Below are 22,241 nucleotides of genomic sequence, written 5' to 3'. Positions count from 1 at the left end.
AAGAGATCCAGCGTCTGGTGAGGACTCACTTCCTGGCTTGTAGACAGCTGTCTTCCACTGTGTCCTCACACGGTGGAGAGAGAGAATTCTCTGTGTCTCTTCTTATAAGGGCACTACAGGCATACCTCACTTTATTGCACTTTTTAGATACTGTGTTTATTTACAATTGAAGGTTTGTGGCAGCTCTGCGTTGAACAACTCCATTACCAGCATTTTTCCAACAGCACTGTTCACTTCATGTCTCTGAGTCACATTTTGGTCAATATTTCTTGAAATATTTTGTTCTTTTTTGTTATTATTATGGTGATCTGTGATCAGTAATCTTTGATGTTACTGTTGTAATTGTTTTGGCATTTTTTAGCAATAAAGTATTTTTAAATTAAGACATGTACATTGTTTTCTTAGAAATAATGCTATTGCACACTTACTAGACTACAGTATAGTACAAATATAACTTTTATATGCACTGATAAACCAAAAAATTCATGTGACTTGCTTTATTGCTATATTCACTTTATTGAGCTCATCTGGAAACGAACCCACAATATCTCCGAGATGTGCCTGTACTGCTATCCTGAGGGCTCCACTCTCATGACTAATTACCTCCCAAAGGCCCCATCTCCAAATACCATCACATTGGGGATTAGTGTTTCAACATATGAATTTTGGGGAGACATTCAATCCATAGCAGAGAGTGATTGATTTAAGATTACTATGGTGTTGGGACTCCCTTGGCGGTCCAGTGGTTAAGACTCCGCGCTTCCAATGCAGGGGGGCACGGGTTTGATCCCTGCTTGAGGAACTAAGATTCCACATGCCACAAGGCATGGCCAAAAAAAACAAGATTGCTATGGTGTCAATAACTTTTTCTAATTAAGGACAATTTAGTTAAAATCTAGCTAGCACTATTCAATAGAACTTTCTGCAGTGATGGAAATGTTCTGTAAATGTGCTGTCCATTACATTAGCCTCTAGATACACATGGCTATTTAAGTTTAATTAAGATTAATTAAAATTTCAAATTCACCTTTTCAGATTAATTTCTCAGATGCCCTAGCCACATGTGGCTGTTGAGCACTTGAAATATGACTAGTGCATCTGAGGACCTGACTTTTAATTTTTATTTAATTTTAATTAATGTAAGTAATAGCCACATATGGCTAATGGCTGCTGCATTGGACATCACACATCTTGATTATTCCCTCATACACATGGATGTTTTTGGTGAGACGTGTAGGTCTTTAGATCTTTTTTCATCTAGGGCATGGCTGGACAATGGAAATAGAAAGTGAGGCATATATATAATTTAACATTTTCTAGTAGCCACATCTTTGGTCGTGCTGTGCTGCTTGCAGGATCTTAGTTCCCCAACCAGGGATTGACCCCAGGCCCTCAGCAGTGAGAGCGCAGAGTCCTAACCACTGGACCAGTAGGGATTTCCCTAGTAGCCACATTTTTAAAAAGTAAAAAAGAAACAGGTAAAATTAGTTTTAATTCTGTATCTTATTTAACCCAGTATATCTAAAATACCATTTCAACATGTAAGGAACATAAAGCAAGTTATTAATGAGATATTTTTCCATTCTTTTTTTTTTTCATGTTCAGTCTTCCAAAACTGGTGTATGTTTTATACTTACAACACATCTCAAGTTGGACTAGCCACATTTCAGGTGCTCTGTAGCCATATGTGGCTCATGGCTTCTATACTAGACAATGCAGATCTACGAATTCTTGCATTGTTGATAAGGCTGCATCTATTTATATAGAAAAATGAAAATAAAAATCAGATATTGATAATTTAGTATAAGCTTGTGGGAAAAGTACTGAAGAACATATAGAGCTATGTATTTTATGCTAATACCAGTATAATATTGCGTGCAGTATGCAAAATTCTATATAAACTCTAGATGTGAGGTTTAAATCTATAATTGCATAGGAGATTAATGGACATAATTATGTTTACAGTTTTATCATCTTAGCTATTTTAGCCTTTTTCCTATAGTAGATATAATTTTCATGTTATTGCAAATGAAAATTTGCACACAAATTTTATTATATTTTAGAATGTAGTTTAGGAAAAATGTTTTCATTTTTGTGAAATGTTAACATATTTGGTGCTTAACATTTATAGGAGTCTGTGTTCTCAACTGTGGCCAAAGGCATTGTGGAGTCTTGCATGAGTGGCTATAATGGTACCATCTTTGCATAGTAAGTTGTTCACTGTTTCCTTATACAAGGGTACAATAGTAAGTGCTTCTGTTTGTTTCCTATGGCTTCTGTAACAAATGACCACATACTTAGTGGCTTGAAACAACACAAATTTATTGTCTTACAGTTTTGTAAGTCAGGAGTTTGACGCCAGTCTCTGAGCTAAAATAAAGGTGTCAGCAGGGCTGTGTTCCTTTCTGAAAGCTCTAGAGGAGAATCTGTTTTCCGACTTCTAGAGGCCATCTACATTATTTGGCTTACAGCCCCCTTTCTCCATCGTCCAAGCCAATGACATGCAACTCTTGCTCTTCCTTAGTTATGTTGCTCTCTGACTGAGGTGGGCACGTTCTTTAATTTTAAGGACTCATGTAATCTGATTGGCCCCACCTGTGTAAGCAAGGTGGAAGGGATTAAACTCTACCTCCTGGAGGTTATCTGGGATTCTTCTGTAAGGAAGATTTGTTTTTTTGCCCCCATTAATTAATTAATTCATTTGTATGGTATGGACTTACATATATTTATATCATACTTTGGGTTATAATCTAATGCTACATTATGTTTATCTTGTTGCTTACATTGTTCTAGCTTGGCCATTGGGAGCTTTTTGGGGTTGGTTTCTGTGTCCCTTTGACATGTCACATCCTTTTTTTTTTTGAGCACTTCCTTTATGATACTACAGTACGCTCCTGGCTCATATTTTCCCTGTCTGAGACCTAGAATCAGCCATTTTGGCAAGGAGCCCTGGTTCCTTTTGTTGGCGAATGGTGTTTAGAAACTAAGGCACTCGGTGTGTTTGTTGCTACTGGAGTGTCATTGCTTCTAGGGCTTTTCAGCAGACAGAGCTAGGTAATATATGTATGTATACTAAGTCATGTATACAAACATATCTATAATTGTTTCTGTTTCTATCCATTTCTATATACAGTAAGGTAAACTTGAGTTCATACTGATGTCTCTGACTCTAATCCAGGGGTTTAGAATCCACATGGGTTCATTCTAGCCTTCCTTTCTTGTTTATCTGTAACTTCCCTTGCTGACAGTGAGAAACCCGGGCTCCCACTGCTACCATCCGTTTATTTATTTGTTCGTCCCCAGTACACATGTAAAGCAGTTTCAGAATTGTTAGCCTGTATCCCTGTGAAGAACAGATTTACTGCATGCAGTGTTTATGTACAGATCCTTTTTTTTTTTCCTTAAGTCCTACAATTTCTAGTCAGAACCTCATTTTGTAAACTTACTTGGGCCAGCCCCTTTTCCACCTACACCTTTCAGTGCAGTATGTCATGAACTTGTAATTCAATTAGATACATTCCATCCTGGGGTCTCTGACATCCTAGTTGATGTGTTTTGTTTGTTTATTTAGTTTGCATGCTTTAAAGTTCACCCTTTGTGATGTACAGTTGCATAGTGTTTTGACAAATGCAGAGACCCCCCAAGCATTTAGCACACCTATTGAAGAGAACAGTTTCTCCACCTTCAAAGTTCCTCCTGTTTGTCCCATTCATAGTCAGCCACTCCCCCCCCACCCCGCCCCCCGCCCCCCCGCAACCTCTGGATACACTAATAAATTTTCCATTCCTATAGCTTTGCCTTTCCCAGAGTGTCATATGATTGGAATCATACAATAGGTAGCCTTTTGGTTCTGGCTTTTTTCATTTAGGATTTGTCTATGTTGTTGCATGCATCAGTAGCTTTTGCTTTTTCTTTCTTTCCTTTTTTTTTTGCCGAGTAGTATTTTACTGTGTGGATTTACCACCGTTTTTTTATTCACTCCCCTGTTAAAGGATATCTTGGTTGCTTCCAGTTTTTAGCAATTATGAATAAAGTTGCTACAAACATTCAAATATTGGGTTTTGTGTGAACATAAGTTTCCAAATCACTTGAGTAAATATGTAGGAATACATTGCTGGGTCATATAGTATAAGAAACTGTCAATCTGTCTTCCAAATATATATTGAAAGTGCATGATGATGGCAATTCCCTCGTGGTCCAGTGGTTAGGACTTGGTGCTTTCACTGCCGAGGGCCTGGGTTCAATCCCTGGTCGGGGAACTGAGATTCTGCAAGGCTCACAGCGCAGCCCAAAAAAAAAAAAAAAAAGTGCATGATGATTCTGAATTTCTAAATGCTGGCAGCCTTAAAATACTGCTCTACGTTTAATGTTGGAATGTAAGCTGACAACCTTGGCAGTTCTAGAAGGTCAGTTTTTTTTACAAGGTGAATCATTTCAGATTTATTTCATAAATAGGAATATAATTTGTAGTACAATTATTTTTTCCTTTTCTTCTAGCAATAGACTTCCTAATTTTATTTAGGACCAGAGGTTTTTAATAGGATGTAGTGAATTATGTAATTAATTTTGAGCAGCTGATGCTTTTTTTGTGTGTTCGCCCTTGGTTCATCTGTAATTGGCTCAAAATACAAGAAAATAAAAAATAAGAAGTTTAAAGCTTGGATTCATCTTGTGCACAAATTCTTCCTTGAAAATTTGCCTTTGCCTTTCATGCTTACTTTTCAGTTGTGTTCAGCAGAACTAAATATTCTCTCTTGACCCATGAAGCAGATAACCATTTTCTCATGTCTTCTCAAGAAAAAAAAAGATTTTTTTTTCCACAGAATATTTTGAGTGGTAGAGCTCAAAAATCAATTTGAAATAAGAGCCACAGTTACCAGAGATTATATATCTTCAGAACTGTTTTCTTTGAAGATCCTTAAGCATACTAATTATAATATTTAATTTGAAAATTGCTTTTGGTAGTCAAGGGCAGAAATGAGAAACATATGGAGAGAAGTGAGCATTGGTTTATAGGTTGGTTGAGCATACCTTCTGGTTTACCTTAGACAGTCTCAATTCTAGAGTTATTGTTAATAGTGTCCCCTTCACCTTCAAGTAGGACGCTCAACAGTATCCATTTCTTATTCTGAGTTAACTGAAGAACTTTTTTCCCCCTACTTCCGAAAGAAAGAGGTAACCAACTAGATTATACTGTTTTCTAGCTCTTGGGGCATTGAACCAAAAAGTAAACTCAAAATTTTATATTTGTGCCATGAGTCCAATGTAACCACATTTAACATCCTAACTGACATCTATCTTCAACATAAATTTTTATTTTGTTTTTATTCTTTTAATATTTATTTATATTTATTTTGGCTGCACCAGGTCTTAGTTGCAGCACGTGGGATCTTTAGTTGCGGCATGTGGACTTTTAGTTGTGGAATGCATGCAGGATCTAGTTCCCTGACCAGGGATCAAACCTGGGCCCCCTGCATTGGGAGCATGGAGTCTTACCCACTGGACCACCAGGGAAGTCCCTAAATTTTAACTTTAGTTTTTTGTTTCTCCTGTTTCTTGGTGTACCTGAGGAGATATGACACTATACAAAAAAAAATGAAGCCTATAGCATAAGGATGTTTTTAATTGCTTTATTTTTAAATGAAGACATCTTAGTATCTTTTAAAGGGAGAATTTAGGAAGAGAATTGATGCATTATTTAGAATAGAATAAATTGGAAAAAAATTTCTAGTTGGTTCTGATTAAATAAATTATGATACATCCATGGAATACTATGTAGCCATTAAAAATAAAGAGGCAGATCTCTATTTACCAGCATAGAAAGATGTGTGAGATAAAAATTAAGGGAAAAAAACAGGTTGCAGAGAAGTATGAATAGCATCATTCCAATTTTGTAAATAAAAATTAAATGAAAACTCTGATGGCCATGTCTGTATAATCCAGAAGCATTTATTAGACAGTTAAGAGTGGTTAAGTCTTAGTGGTAGAATAGGAGAGAAAGAACATGTATCATTCACTTTTTACCTGATATAATTTTAAAAACGAAAGACAGTTCTTTGTGGGGAAAATTTATATACTAGTAGACCATATTAAAATAGGGTAGTCTTCTAAATTTCATGTGTGAAAATAATGTATGAAACATTCTTTTTTACAGTGGACAGACTGGTTCAGGGAAAACATTTACTATGATGGGTAAGTAAATTAGAGATTAACATTTACTGGCTTAGTCTACTCTTTTTGTGATGACAGAACTTAGTATATTTTTTGGAAAGGAATACTTTCTGGTATATGATGTTGACCTCATAAAATTAAGGTTATTTCCCAAGCTTCTGTCAGATTGCGACTTCCATTATAGCAAAGTCTGTGTTTTTAGCTGTGTTCCCAGCTCAATGCTTAGCACAGAGTATGTGCTCAATGAACAATTTTTGAAGTGGGTTTAATGAGTTTTTATATGTTATGTACCTGTATAACCACTACCCAGACCAAGATTCCTAGTCAGTAACTACTCCCACTGCTGTCCCCTCACATATGTATTACTCTGACTTCTGTCATCACTAGTTTCGCTTGTTTTTCACTTCTACAAATGAAATTTTACTGTATTTACTCTTTTATGTGTGGCTTCTTTCTCTCAGCCTGAGGTTTGTCAGATTCACTAATGTTATGGCATGTAGTAGTAGTTTATTTCCATTACTGTATAATAGATTATTGTATGAATATAACACATTTTCTATTATTTTTTTAATAGATCTTTATTGGAGATAATTGCTTCACAATACTGTGTTAGTTTCTGTTGCACGGCAAAGCGAATCAGCCATATGCATACATATATCCCCGTATCTCCTCCCTCTTGAACCTCCCTCCCATTGTCCCTATCCCACCCCTCTAGGTCATCGCAAAGCACCGAGCCGATCTCCCTGTGCTATGCTGCTGCTTCCCACCAGCCAACTGTTTTACATTCGGTAGTGTATATATGTTGACGCTACTGTCACTTTGCCCAACTTCACCCTCCCACCACATGTCATCAAGTCCATTCTCTATGTCTATCTCTTTATTTCTGCCCTGCAACTAGGTTCATGAGTACCATTTTTTTTTTTTTTAGATTCCATATATATTTGTTAGCATATGGTATTTGTTTTTCTCTTTCTGACTTACATCACTCTGTGTGACAGACTCTAGGTCCATCCACCTCACTACAAATAACTCAGTTTCGTTTGTTTTTATGGCTGAGTAATATTGCATTGTATATATGTGCCACATCTTCTTTATCCATTCATCTGTCAATGGACATTTAGGTTGGTTCCATGTCCTGGCTATTGTAAATAGTGCTGCAATGAGCATTGGGGTGCATGTGTCTTTTTGAATTATGGTTTTCTCAGGGTGTATGCCCAGTAGTAGGATTGTTGGGTCATATGGTAATTCTATTCTTAGTTTTTTGAGGAACCTCCATACTGTTTTCCATAGTGGTTGTATCACTTTACGTTCCCACCAACAGTGCAGGAGGGTTCCCTTTTCTCCACACCCTTTCCAGCAATTATTGTTTCCAGCTTTTTTGATAATGGCCATTCTGACCGGCATGAAGTGATACCTCATTGTAGTTTTGATTTACATTTTTCTAATAATTAGTGATGTTGAGCATCTTTTCATGTGCCTCTTGACCATGTGTATGTCTTCCTTGGTGAAATGTCTATTTACGTCTTCTGCCCATTTTTTAACTGGATTGTTTGTTTTTTTCGTATTGAGTTCCATAAGCTGTTTGTATATTTTGGAGATTAATCCTTTGTCTGTTGTTTCATTTGCAAATATTATCTCCCATTCTGAGCACTGTCTTTTTGTCTTGTTTATAGTTTCCTTTGCTGTGCAAAAGCTTTTAAGTTTAAGTCCCATTTGTTTATTTTTGTTTTTATTTCTGTTACTCTTGGAGGTGGATCAAAAAAGACCTTGCTGTGGTTTATGTCAAAGTGTGTTTTTCCTATGTTTTCCTTTAAAAGTTTTATAGTGTCTGGTCTTACGTTTAAGTTTTTAATCCATTTGGAATTTATTTTTGTATATGATGTTAGGTAGTGTTCTAATTTCATTCTTTTACATGTAGCTGTCCAGTTTTCCCAGCATCACTTGTTGAAGAGGCCGTCTTTTCTCCATTGTATGTTCTTGCCTCCTTTGTCTTAAATTAGGTGCCTATATGTGTGTGGGTTTATCTCTGGGCATTCTGTCCTGTACCACTGAGCTATATTTCTGTTTTTGTGCCAGTACCATACTCTCTTGATTACTGTAGCTTTGTGGTATAGTTTGAAGGCAGGGAGCCTGATTCCTCCAACTCCATTTTTCTTTCTCAGGATTGCTTTGGCTATTCGGTGTCTTTTGTGTTTCCATATGAATTGTAAGATTTTTTTTTTCTAATTCTGTGAAAAATGCCATTGGTAATTTGATAGGGATTGCATTGAATCTGTAGATTGCTTTCGATAGTATAGTCATTTTCACAATATTGATTCTTCCAATCCAAGAACATGGTATATTTCTCCATCTGTTTATGTCATCTTTGATTTCTTTCATCAGTGTTTTATAGTTTTCTGAGTACAAGTCTTTCGCCTCCTTAGGCAGGTTTATTCCTAGGTATTTTATTCTTTTTGTTGCAGTGATAAATGGGAGTGTTTCCTTAATTTCTCTTTCTGATTTTTCGTTGTTGGTGTATAGGAATGCCAGAGATTTCTGTGCATTAATTTTGTATCTTGCAACCTTACCAAATTCATTGATTAGTTCTAGTAGTTTTCTGGTGGCATCTTTAGGATTTTCTATGTATAGTATCATGTCTTCTGCAAACAGTGACAGTTTTACTTCTTCTTTTCCAATTTGTATTCCTTTTATTTCTTTTTCTTCTCTCATTGCTGTGGCTAGGACTTCCAAAACTATGTTGAGTATGAGTGGTGAGAGTGGACATCCTTGTCTTGTTCCTGATCTTAGTGCACATGCTTCCAGTTTTTCACCACTGAGCATGATGCTTGCTGTGGGTTTGTCATATATGGCCTTTATTATGATGAGGTGAGTTCCCTCTATGCCCGTTTTCTGGAGAATTTTTGTCATAAATGGGTGTTGAATTTTGTCAAAAGCTTTTTCTGCATCTATTGAGATGATCATATGGTTTTTATTCTTCAGTTTGTTAATATGGTGTATCACATTGATTGATTTGCGTATATTGAAGAATCCTTGCATCACTGGGATAAACCCCACTTGATCATGGTGTATGATCCTTTTAATGTGCTGTTGGATTCTGTTTGCTAGGATTTTGTTGAGGATTTTTGCATCTATGTTCATCAGTGATACTGGTCTATAATTTTCTTTTTTTGTGATATCTTTTTCTGGTTTTGGTATCAGGGTGATGGTGGCTTCGTAGAATGAATTTGGGAGTGTTCCTCCCTCTGCAATTTTTTGGAAGAGTTTGAGAAGGATTGGTGTTAGCTCTTCTCTAAATGTTTGATAGAATTCACTTGTGAAGCCATCTGGTCCTGGACTTTTGTTTGTTGGAAGATTTTAAATTCTGGTTTCAATATCATTACTTGTGATAGGACTGCTTATATTTCCTAATTCTTCCTGGTTCAGTCTTAGAAAATTGTACCTTTCCAAGAATTTGTCCATTTCTTCGTGGTTGTCCATTTTTTTGGCATATGGTTGTTGCAGTAGTCTCTTATCATCCTTTATATTTCTGCAGTGTCAGTTGTGATTTCTCCCTTTTCATTTCCAATTTTATTGATTTACGTCCTCACCCTTTTTTTCTTTCTTTTTTTTTTTTTTTTCAGTACGCAGGCCTCTCACTGTGTGGCCTTTCCTGCTGCGGAGCACAGGCTCCGGACGCACAGGCTCAGCGGCCATGGCTCACAGGCCCAGCCGCTTCGCAGCATGTGGGATCTTCCCAGCCTGGGGCACGAACCCGTGTCCCCTGCATTGGCAAGCAGACTTTCAACCACTGCGCCACCAGGGAAGCCCTCCCTTTTTTTCTTGATGAGTCTGACTAAGGATTTATCAATTTTGTTTATCTTCTCGAAGAACCAGCTTTTAGTTTTATTGATTTTTGCTATTGTTTTCTTCGTTTCTATTTCATTTATTTCTGCTCTGATCTTTATGATTTCTTTCCTTCTACTGACTTCGGGTTTTCTTTGTTCTTCTTTCTCTAGTTGTTTTAAGTGTAGGGTTATATTGTTTATTTGAGATTTTTCTTGTTTCTTGAGGTGAGATTGAATTGCTGTAAACTTCCCTCTTAGAACTGCTTTTGCTGCAACCCATAGGTTTTGGGTCATCGTGTTTTCATTGTCATTTGTTTCTATGTATTTTTTAATTTCTTCAGTGATCTCTTGGTTATTTAGTAGCACAGTGTTTAGCCTCCAGTGTTTTTTACACTTTTTTTCCTATAATTGATTTCCAGTCTCAGAGCGTTGTGGTCAGAAAAAATGCTTGATATGATTTCAATTTTCTTAAATTTTTTGAGGCTTGATTTGTGACCCAACATGTGATCTGTCCTGGAGAATGTTTCATGTATACCTGAGAAGAAAGTGTATTCTGCCACTTTTGGGTGGAATGTTCTATAAATATCAATTAGATCTATCTAGTCTATTGTGTCATTTAAAGCTTATGTTTCCTTATTTATTTTCTGTTTGGATGATCTGTCCATTGGTGTAAGTGAGGTGTTAGAAAGTCTCCTACTATTATTGTGTTACTGTCAATTTCTCCTTTCATGGTTGTTAGCATTTGCCTTATGTATTGAGGTGCTCCTCTGCTGGGTGCATAAACATTTTCAATTGTTATATCTTCTTCTTGGATTGATCCTTTGATCATTATGTAGTGTCCCTCCTTATCTCTTGTAACAGTCTTTATTTTAAACTCTATTTTATCTGATACGAGTATTGCACTCCAACTTTCTTATGATTTCCGTTTGCATGGAATATCTTTTTCCATCCCTTCACTTTCAGTCTGTATGTGTCCCTAGGTCTGAAGTGGGTCTCTTGTAGACAGCATATATATGGGTCTTGTTTTTGTATCCATTCAGCCAGTCTGTGTCTTTTGGTTGGGGCATTTAATCCATTTACATTCAAGGTTATTATCGATAGGTATGTTTCTATTACCATTTTCTTAATTGTTTTGGGTTTGTTTGTTTTTAACATCTTTACTGGAATATAATTGCTTTACAATGGTGTGTTAGTTGGGTTTGTTTTTGTGTGTCTTTTTCTTCTCTTGTGTCTCCCACTTAGAGAAGTTTCTTTAGCATTTGTTGTAAAGCTGGTTTGGTGGTACTGAATTCTCTTAGTTTTTGTTTGTCTGAAATGCTTTTGACTTCTCCATCGAATCTGAATGAGATCCTTGCTGGGTAGAGTAATCTTGGTTGTAGGTTTTTCTCTTTCATCACTTTAAGTATATCCTGCCACTCCCTTCTGGCCTGCAGAGTTTCTGCTGAAAAATCAGCTGATAACCTTATGGGGATTCCTTTGCATGTTAATTTTTGTTTTTCCCTTGCTGCTTTTAATATTTTTTCTTTGAACTTAGTTTTTGTTAGTTTGATTAATATGTGTTTTGGTGTGTTTTTCCTAGGGTTTATCCTGTATGGACTTTCTGTGCTTCCTGGACTTGGGTGACTATTTCCTTTCCCATGTTAGGGAAGTTTTCCATTATCTCTTCAAGTATTTTCTCAGACCCTTTCTTTTTCTCTTCTTTTTCTGGGACCCCTATAATTCGAATGTTGGTGCATTTGGTGTTGTCCCAGAGGTCTCTGAGATTGTCTTCAGTTCTTTTCATTCTTTTTTCTGTATTCTGCTCCTCGGCAGTTATTTCCACCATTTTGTTTTCCAGCTCACTTATTCCTTCTTTTGCCTCAGTTATTCTGTTACTGATTCCTTCTAGTGTATTTTTCATTTCATTTATTGTGTTGTTCGTCTCTGTTTGTTTGTTCTTTAGTTCTCCTAGATCTTTGTTAAACATTTCTTGTATTTTCTCAATCCATGCTTCCATTCTATATCCGAGATTCTGGATCATCTTTACTATCATTACTCTGAATTCTTTTTCAGATAGCTTGCCTATTTCCTCTTCATTTATTTGGTCTTGTAGGTTTTTTTTACCTTCCTCCTTCATCTGTGACATATTTTTTTGCTGTGTCTTTTTTTTTTTTTTAATGAGTGGGATTGTGTTCCAGTTTTACTGGTTGTTTGGCCTGAGGCTTCCAACACTGGAGTTTGTAGGCTCTTGGGTAGAGCTGGGTCTTGGTGCTGAGATGAGGAACTCTGTGAGACCTCACTCTGATGAATATTCCCTGGGGTCTGAGGTTCTCTATTAGTCCAGTGGTTCAGATTCAGAGCTCCCACCACAGGAGCTTCCGCCCAACCCTGTGCTCACAAATCAAGATCCCACAAGCTGTGTGGGGTGGCAAAGAAAAGAGAACAATAACAAAGTAAAAAATAAAATTAGACTAGGAAACTAATAGATATATTAGAAAGAATGTAAAAATAAAAATACAGATGAATCAACAACTGGAAGGTACGTCAGTACCACAATAGTAAAAAAGAGGAGGAGGGAGAAGAAAAAAGAAAAAAAAAAGGAGCGGGGGGGAAGGCCTTGGCTATGGAGAGCAGGGCCTAAGCAAGGGTGAGGTTTGGGTGGTGGGTGGGGCCAATACTCAGCACCCACAGGGCTGGAAAAGGCCCTGGGGGCTGTGGGGGGGTGGGGCTTAGGCTCAAGGACCAGAAGGGGCCCAGGCATGCCCCCCACCCCTGGTCTCAGAGGGTGGGGGACCTCACCTGGGAGCCCAGCAGGCTTCCTGGGCTTGAGTGGGTGGGGCAAACGCCCTCCTCTCCTCTGCTGCTCCTCCGGTCTGGGGTCTGGAAGGGCCCCTCCTACCTGCCAATCCTGATCTCCCTGTCCTCCCTCCTATACCCCCAGGACCAATGTGGGGTGGGCCTTGGAGGGCAGGAAACTGGTCTGGGAGCTCAGTAGGCTCCCTGGGCCCGAGTGGGCGGGGGAAACACCCTCTGCTTCTCTCCCCCTCCTCCTCGGTGGCCCCTCTCACCTGCCACTCCTGATCTCCCCAGCAGCCCTCCTGTGCCCCCAGAACCCATGTGGCCTGGATGGGGCTTTGTGGGGGGGAACTGGCTTGGGAGCTCAGGAGCCTCCCCGACACCAGTGGGCCAGGCGATCACCCTCTGCTCCTCTCCCACTCTTCCCATAGAGTCCCTCCCACCTCCCTCTCCTGATCTCCCCAGCCTCAGGGGAGCCGATCCTGTCTGGCCTCCATTTCTCCTCCCCCCTTGGTCCCCCTATATCCTACCAGTTCACTCTGGGATTCCTCCCATCTCTTTGGGGTCAGAGCCCCCCACCAGCGGCTGGCAGGTGCCCTAGTTGTGGGGAGACGCTAACTCTGCATCTTCCCACACTGCCATCTTAAAGGAGTTCCACATTTTCTATTCTGCTGTTGCTAGACAGTTTTAGAGCACATGAATAGTACTGTTATGGACATTTTTTTCTCGTGTGGGTCTTTTATAGTGCATATCTATTGAACTTTAAACTTCTGGGCATGGACTTGCTGGGTTATAGTATATGTATGTTCAACTTTAGTAAAAAGGTCATGATGGAGATGCATAGATGTGGAATTTCCCAGTGCTCCACATCCATGTCCACACTTGGTATTGTCCGTTTTAAAAATTTTAGTTGTTCTGGAGTATGTATAGTACTATCTCATGTTTTTATTTGCACTTGTTTGATGTCCATTGACTACTAAGCACCTTTTATACATTTATTGGACATTTGAATAGCCTCTCTGTAAAATGCCCATTCAAGCTTTTATCTCTTTTTTTAAAATAAATTTATTTATTCATATTTGGCTGCATTGGGTCTTCTTTGCTGTGGGCAAGCTTTCTCTAGTTGCAGTGAGCGGGGGCTGCTCTTCGTTGTGGTGCGCGGGCCTCTCATTGCTGTGGCTTTTGCTGTGGAGCACGGGCTGTAGGTGCACGGACTTCAGTAGTTGTGGCATGTGGGCTCAATAGTTGTGGCTCGCGGGCTCTAGAACACAGGCTCAGTAGTTGTGGCGCATGGGCTTAGTTGCTCTGCGTTATATGGAATCCTCCAAGACCAGGGCTTGAACCTGTGTCCCCTGCATTGGCAGGTGGATTCTTAACCACTGCAACACCAGGGAAGTCCCTCAAGCTTTTTTCTTATTTAAAAATTATCTTGGGCTTCCCTGGTGGCGCAGTGGTTGAGAGTCCGCCTGCCGATGCAGGGGACACGGGTTCGTGCCCCAGTCCGGGAAGATCCCACATGCCGCGGAGTTTTCTGTCTGTAGATAATATTCTAATATTATCTGTCCTCTGTGTTCATTTACTTGCATTTCTCTGCCCTGTTTTATATATTTTTTATTCTTTTTTTTTTTAAGGTATAGCACACCGAGATGACAATAATATTTTTAAATTTATTTTCTGTAACTTTCTAGCATACGCCAGCATTTGTTAGTTCCTTTGGTCTCTAAGGCATATATGTATTTTTAAAATAAATTTACTTATTGATTGATTGATTTTTGGCTGTGTTGGGTCTTCATTGCTGTGTGTGGGCTTTCTCTAGTTGCGGCGAGCAGTGTGCAACTCTTCGTTGTAGTGCACTGGCTTCTCATTTCGGTGGCTTCTCTTGTTGTGGAGCATGGGCTCTATGCACATGGGCTTCAGTAGTTGTGGCACATGGGCTTAGTTGCTTCTTGGCATATGGGCTTCCCGGACCAGGGCTTGAGCCCATGTCCCCTGCATTGGCATGTGGATTCTTAACCACTGCACCACCAGGGAAGTCCCTCTAAGGCATGTTTAACTAATACATATAGTAACTTTTGGATCTTTTCTAGCTTTATAGTTTTTTTTCTGACAGATATAGCTATAGCTTGAATTAGTATCCAAAAAATCCTGCTGTTTACATATCCACTCACATCTCCCCTTTTCCCCAACGTTAACAAAATAGAGATTGGATTGCTCTTCAGTTTTCTGTCTGTACAGAAATCTTGTGAAGAATTCCTATAGTATCTTTCTTACCAGCTTGGCTTTTATTGCCCAATTAACAAAATACTAGCTAATGCTAATTTTTATACCCTGTGAGATAATTATTACCATTATTCTTTCCATATTATGGTTGAAAACTCCAAGAGATTTAAGTAATTAGCCTGTGGCCCCACAGCCAGTGTATAAAGATCAGCCTAGGAGACAGAATGTCTTATGCAACAGTAAAGTACAATTATTTGTTATTTCTGCTAATTTTGGTACCTGCAGAAGGAAGAATTTCAAGCTTGGGACTGAAATGGATCTTTTAATTTATCAAACAACAACTACTTTTAAAAATTGCTTAGTGGCTGTTGTGGGCCCTTCTCTTCAGTCCCATTGATAGGCAGGTTCTATTATGCCATCTGTTACAGACCACGATTTATCTTGTTTGGGGCCTGAAAGAAACTGATTATACAGTTTGTCTTTTCTATATGAATTGCCTTTCAGTGTTGCTGTTTTGAAAGACTCCTGTTAACAGAATAAAAATGAACAGCTATATATATATTTTTTTACATTTTTCTTTAGGACCATCTGAATCTGATACTTTTTCTCATAACCTGAGAGGAGTAATTCCACGAAGTTTTGAATATTTGTTTTCCTTAATTGAACGTGAAAAAGAGAAGGTAAAACTTATTGTAAAAATAAAGCGATTCTATGAAATACCTAGTTTTGAGTAGCTAACTACCAATAATTAGCTCATGATACATGGAGGGGCATCACCGGGAGTCTACAGTGTGGTTAGGCTAGAGTCATAAAAAAAATCTTTCAATTCTTAAGATTAAATTAAGGATTCTGAGTTTATTATTTTCTAAAAGTTTTTAGTCTATAAAACATGCATCATCCATGAACCCACATTGAAAGAAAGAAGAATGTAGTGCTTCTTAGGCTCTCAGATTTTACAAGAGAGAAAGTGTAAAGAAAACCTTAACTGAGGAAAACAAATTCATTAAGCTCCATCACCTACCTGCGCCTAGGCTCACAGTTGACTGCAGCTGTCCCTACATCTTCATGACAGCCACTAGTAATGGGCCCATCTGTACCTCCTTTGCAGCACCTGCTACCACCTGACTATGCTCTCCTTGCTTCACACGTGGTGTGGCTCCATCATCCTAGCGATGTGGCCTTCCATTTTCCATTGGCTCCCAGATTGGGTCACTCTGTTGGTTGTGCGTCTTTAGCTTAGGGAATTCCAGGCTTAAGAGCCATTAGTGTTTTATGTTCTATTACCTATGTGCCAAGGAGTCTGATATATAGCATTGGTTTACCCCTTACTCCTTTGCAGAAACTATGCCTGACCATTGCAGTTAGACACACATATTATGTGCCAGTGAAGTAAGTTTAGTGACGTGCATTTCTGTGGTTAAAAATCCTATAGCGAGGCTTTTTAAAGAAAACTTTTATTTGTTTATTTTTTTAAAGAGAGACTTTTAAAATACATTGTTTTCAGTCGTTTGAGGAATATAACACTTGATTCATATATAAGACAGGTGAAAATGGAATTGCTATTTTCATCACAAGGGAAAAAAATTATGTAACTGTGTATGGTGATGGACGTTAACTAGACTTATTGTGATCATTTTGCAATATATACAAATATCAAATCATTATGTTATACACCTGAAACTAGTATAATGCTGTATATCAATTATACCTCAATTAAACAAAAAATGGAATTGCCTATTTGGAATGCTCAAGTGCCACCTCCCTGTCTTTGTTCTGAGGCACTGGTGGGAACTTTAAGGGCTCCTGGGACCACAGTTCGATGCCACTTTAAAGTGTACTGATGTGCTGAAACTACTAATCTGTATTTTAAACCTGACTTTTAAGTGTCCTGTATTGTGTAAAGGATAATGTTGTAGGAATTTTATATGTTGTGAAGTGAGTGAAAGATGAATGCTCATGAAAGGTAAGGATGAACTCATGAAAAGAACATAGCTACACCAGGCTTCTCTTTTACAGGCTGGAGCTGGAAAGAGTTTTCTTTGTAAGTGTTCCTTTATTGAAATCTACAACGAGCAGATCTATGACCTCCTGGACTCTGCATCGGCTGGACTGTACTTAAGGGAGCATATTAAGAAGGGAGTCTTCGTTGTTGGTGCTGTGGAGCACGTGGTGACCTCAGCTGCTGAAGCCTATCAGGTACCCTGCCTTGAGCAATTTGATTCGTAGGCAACATAGCATGCTGTGACGAGCACCTTAATCTCAAAAAAAGAGAAAGAGTTGAGTTACTAAAAATGTTTTGTGAAGCCATAACCAGAATGTTCATGAGAAGAAATGAAAGAAGGATATGACACTGTTTTATAAATTTCCCCTTAGTTAAAATAGAAGTTTGACCCCTGATTTTGTGTTATTTTGGTGTTGTTCATTCTGGTCATAGACTCCTAAAAACCACCTTACATGTCAATGGGGGACAGTTTGTTAGTGACCATATCCCTTTAGTTGTTCCTCCTGGGAGCTGCCCTTTTTTTGGGGAGGGTTTCTTTAAAGGATATAGAGTTACAGTTTTATTTTATTATTATTTATTTATTTTATTTATTTTATTTTGGCTGTATTGGGTCTTCGTTGCTGCGCACGGGCTTTCTCTAGTTGTGGCGAGTAGGGCTACTCTTTGTTGCGGTGCGCGGGCTTCTCATTGCGGTGGCTTCTCGTTGCGGAGCATGGGCTCTAGGCACACGGGCTTCAGTAGTTGTGGCATGCTGGCTCAGTAGTTGTGGCACACGGGCTCAGTAGTCGTGGCACACAGGCTCAGTAGCTGTGGCGCATGGGCTTAGCTGCTCCGCGGCATGTGGGATCTTCCCGGACCAGGGCTCGAACCTGTGTCCCCTGCATTGGCAGGCAGATTCTTAACCACTGCGCCACCAGGGAAGCCTGGAGTTGCCCTTTTGAAGAGCTCCTGGGATCTCTGCCCTTCAAACCAGCTGGCTCTGCTCTCTGTTTTCCACCCTTGTTTATTATTTGTTAGGTGTCAAAAGGCAACCTCTTTTTGCCATTCAGCTCAGGACAAAGAAACCTTTTGACAGGAATTTGAAAAATATTCTATTCACGTTTTTTTTTTTGAATTTTTTTAAATTTATTTTTTTATACAGCAGGTTCTTATTAGTTATCCATTTTATACATATTAGTGTATATATGTCAATCCCAATCTCCCAATTTGTCACACCACCACACACACACACACACACCCCGCCACTTCCCCCACCTTGGTGTCCATACGTTTGTTCTCTACATTTGTGTCTCTATTTCTGCCCTGCAAACTGGTTCATCTGTACCATTTTTCTAGGTTCCACATATATGCGTTAATATATAATATTTGTTTTTCTCTTTCTGACTTCACCCTGTATGACAGTCTCTAGATCGATCCACGTCTCTACAAATGACCCAATTTCATTCCTTTTTATGACTGAGTAATATTCCATTGTATAAACGTGACACATCTTTTTTATCTATTGTCTGTCGATGGGCATTTAGGTTGCTTCCATGACCTGGCTATTGTAGATAGTGCTGCAATGAACATTGGAGTGCATGTGTCTTTTTGAATTATGGTTTTCTCTGGGTATATGCCCAGTAGTGGGATTGCTGGGTCATATGGTAATTCTATTTTTAGTTTTTTAAGGAACCTCCATACTGTTCTCCATAGTGGCTGTATCACTTTACATTCCCACCAACAGTGCAATAGGGTTCCCTTTTCTCCACACCCTCTCCAGCATTTGTTGTTTGTAGATTTTCTGATGATGCCCATTCTAACTGGTATGAGGTGATAACTCATTGTAGTTTTGTTTTGCATTTCTCTAATAATTAGTGATGTTGAGCAGCTTCTCATGTACTTCTTGGCCATCTGTATGTCTTCTTCGGAGAAATGTCTATTTAGGTCTTCTGCCCATTTTTGGATTGAGTTGTTTGTTTTTTTAATAATGAGCTGCATGAGCTGTTTATATATGTTGGAGATTAATCCTTTGTCCATTGATTCGTTTGCAAATATTTTCTCCCTTTCTGAGGGTTCTCTTTTCGTCTTACTTGTAGTTTCCTTTGCTTTGCAAAAGCTTTTAAGTTTCATTAGGTCCCATTTGTTTATTTTTGTTTTTATTTCCATTACTCTAGGAGGTGGATCAAAAAAGATCTTGCTGTGATTTATGTCAAAGAGCATTCTTCCTATATTTTCCTCTAAGAGTTTTATAGTGTCCAGTCTTACATTTAGGTCTCTAATCCATTTTGAGTTTTTTTTTATGTATGGTATTAGGGAGTGTTCTAATTTCATTCTTTTACATGTAGCTGTCCAGTTTTCCCAGCACCACTTATTGAAGAGACTGTCTTTTCTCCATTGTATATCCTTGCCTCTTTTGTCATAGATGAGTTGACCATAGGTGTGTGGGTTTATCTCTGGGCTTTCTGTCTTGTTCCATTTATCTATATTTCTGTTTTTGTGCCAGTACCATATTGTCTTGATTAGCTTTGTAGTATGATCTGAAGTCAGGGAGTCTGATTCCTCCAGCTCCAATTTTTTCCCTCAAGACTGCTTTGGCTCTTCGGGGTCTTTTGTGTCTCCATACAGATTTTAAGATTTTTTGTTCTAGTTCTGTAAAAAATACCATTGGTAATTTGGTAGGGATTTCATTCAATCTGTAGATTGCTTTGGGCAGTATAGTCATTTTCACAGTATTGATTCTTCCAATCCAAGAACATGGTATATCTCTCCATCTTTAATTTCTTTCATCAGTGTGTTATAGTTTTCTGCATACAGGTCTTTTGTCTCCCTAGGTAGGTTTATTCCTAGGTATTTTATTCTTTTTGTTGCAATGGTAAATGGAAGTGTTTCCTTAATTTCTCTTTCAGATTTTTCACCATTAGTGTATAGGAATGCAGGAGATTTCTGTGCATTAATTTTGTATCCTGCAACTTTACCAAATTCATTGATTAGCTCTAGTAGTTTTCTGGTGGCATCTTTAGGATTCTCTATGTATAGTATCATGTCATCTGCAAGCAGTGACAGTTTCACTTCTTTTCCAATTTGTATTCCTTTTATTTCTTTTTCTTCTCTGATTGCCGTGGCTAGGACTTCCAAAACTATGTTGAATAATAGTGGTGAGAGTGGACATCCTTGTCGTGTTCCTGATCTTAGAGGAAATGCTTTCAGTTTTTCACCATTGAGAATGATGTTTGCTCTGGGGTTTTCATATATGGCCTTTATTATGTTGAGGTAAGTTCCCTCTATGCCTACTTTCTGGAGGGTTTTTTATCATAAATGGGTGTTGAAGTTTGTTGAAAGCTTTTTCTGCATCTATTGAGATGATCATATGGTTTTTATTCTTCAATTTGTTAATACGGTGTATCACATTGATTGATTTGCATATATTGAAGAATCCTTGCATCTCTGGGATGAATCCCACTTGATCATGGTTTATGATTCTTTTAATGTGTTGTTGGATTCTCTTTGCTAGTATTTTGTTGAGGATTTTTGCATCTATATTCATCAGTGATATTGGTCTGTAATTTTCTTTTTTTGTACTATCTTTGTCTGCTTTTGGTATCAGGGTGATGATGGTGGCCTCATAGAATGAGTTTGGGAGTGTTCCTTCCTCTGCAGTTTTTTGGAAGAGTTTGAGAAGGATGGGTGTTAGCTCTTCTCTAAATGTTTGATAGAATTCGCCTGTGATGCCATCTGGTCCTGGACTTTTGTTTTTTGGAAGATTTTTAATCACGGTTTCAATTTCATTGCTTGTGATTGGGTCTGTTCATATTTTCTCTTTCTTCCTCTATTCACATTGTATGGATTCTAACCTGGCCAGTTGATTTTAAACAATTTTTTTGTATGTAATATTTGATGCATATACAGTATTGCCACATGCATATAACTTACTAAGCATAATGTTAAAATGAACTTGCAGGACTCCATTAGACAATTTAAAGTTAAATATCACCAATATTATCATTCTACCTGTGTGCTTCTTTCTATCTCATATCTCTGGTTCCTCCCTAAACATAAGCACTGTGCTGAATGTCATCATTTTCTTCTACTTTTAAATCACATATGTATGTATTTCTTAAAATGTTAGTATTGCCTGTTTTTGAGTTTTAAAAAGAGTTATGTATATTGCCTTCTATAACTTTTTTAAAGTCAACACAGTGCATGAAATTCATCTATGTTGCCTTTTTTTCACTGCTGTGTAATCCATTATATGAATATTTATAAATAAATAAATATATATATATATCAGCCTTCATTAATTTATTCTTCCATCTTCAGCAAATCTTTTTCAAACATCTTAAACTGTGACTCTCATAGTAAGAGATAGGTTTTACTTGTGATCCGGGGTATGTATATATGCACATTCAAAACATGTTGAGATTTTGATTAGAATTGCATTGCAGTTAGAGACCAGTTACAATAGAGTTCATACATGAACATGGTATGTCTCTTCATTTAATTGGGTCTTTAATGTCTTACATTACAATAATTTTCACCATAAAAATCTTACCTTTTTTGGTTACCTTTATTCTAATATACCTTATATTTTTTATTGCTCTGGTGGGGGGGGATAACTTCTTTTTAAAATTACATGTTGTCGGGCTTCCCTGGTGGCCCAGTGGTTGAGAGTCCGCCTGCCGATGCAAGAGACGCAGCTTTGTGCCCCGGTCCGGGAGGATCCCACATGCCGCGGAGCAGCTGGGCCCGTGGGCCATGGCTGCTGGGCCTGTGCGTCCGGAGCCTGTGCTCCGCGGCGGAAGAGGCCGCAGCGGTACTGAAAAAAAAAAAAAAACAATTACATGTTGTCTGTTATGTATATAAATGCAGGTTTTTTAATAGAATGCTTTTATAATCAGCCACCCTGTTAACTATCTTATAAAATCAAGGATGTGTGTTAAATTTTGTCAGATGCTCTTTCTACCTCTACTGAGATGATCACGTGGTTTTTCTCATTAACATGTTAACATGATAAAATATTAGATTAGGTTTGTCAGTATTTTGTTTATCATTTTTCATCAGGGCTTAAGATTGAGATAAACTTGTATTTTTCCTTTTTCCTACTTTCCTTGTCTTGCTTTATTACCACCTTTATGTGTTTTCTGGAAATATGTGTGATTAGAATGACCTGTTCTTAAAAAGCATGTAGCACTCATCCCCAAAACATCTGGGCCTTGTGTTTAGTTACATTGATTATTTGTTTATTTATTTATTTATTTGGTAAGAAGATTTTT

General features: G+C 38.2%; 1 protein-coding gene across 3 annotated transcripts in view; it reads left to right on the top strand.

Annotated features, from left to right (window-relative positions):
- Nucleotides 1–22,241, top strand: part of KIF15 (kinesin family member 15) — a 77,358-nt gene that overhangs the window by 7,437 nt on the left and 47,680 nt on the right. For all 3 annotated transcript variants that reach the window (XM_027088277.1, XM_027088276.1, XM_027088278.1), the window contains exons 4-7: nucleotides 2,132–2,208; nucleotides 6,155–6,192; nucleotides 15,573–15,670; nucleotides 17,007–17,186. In XM_027088277.1, the coding sequence (XP_026944078.1) occupies nucleotides 2,132–2,208; nucleotides 6,155–6,192; nucleotides 15,573–15,670; nucleotides 17,007–17,186 (393 nt within the window). The remainder of the gene's footprint in view (nucleotides 1–2,131; nucleotides 2,209–6,154; nucleotides 6,193–15,572; nucleotides 15,671–17,006; nucleotides 17,187–22,241) is intronic.

The sequence above is a fragment of the Aethalodelphis obliquidens genome, unplaced genomic scaffold (assembly GCF_003676395.1).
Source record: "Aethalodelphis obliquidens isolate GAN/ISIS:26980383/991018 unplaced genomic scaffold, ASM367639v1 scaffold62, whole genome shotgun sequence".
Classification (NCBI taxonomy): domain Eukaryota; kingdom Metazoa; phylum Chordata; class Mammalia; order Artiodactyla; family Delphinidae; genus Aethalodelphis; species Aethalodelphis obliquidens.
Note: the sequence above shows the minus strand (reverse complement) of the source record. Positions and strands in the feature narration are given on the sequence as shown.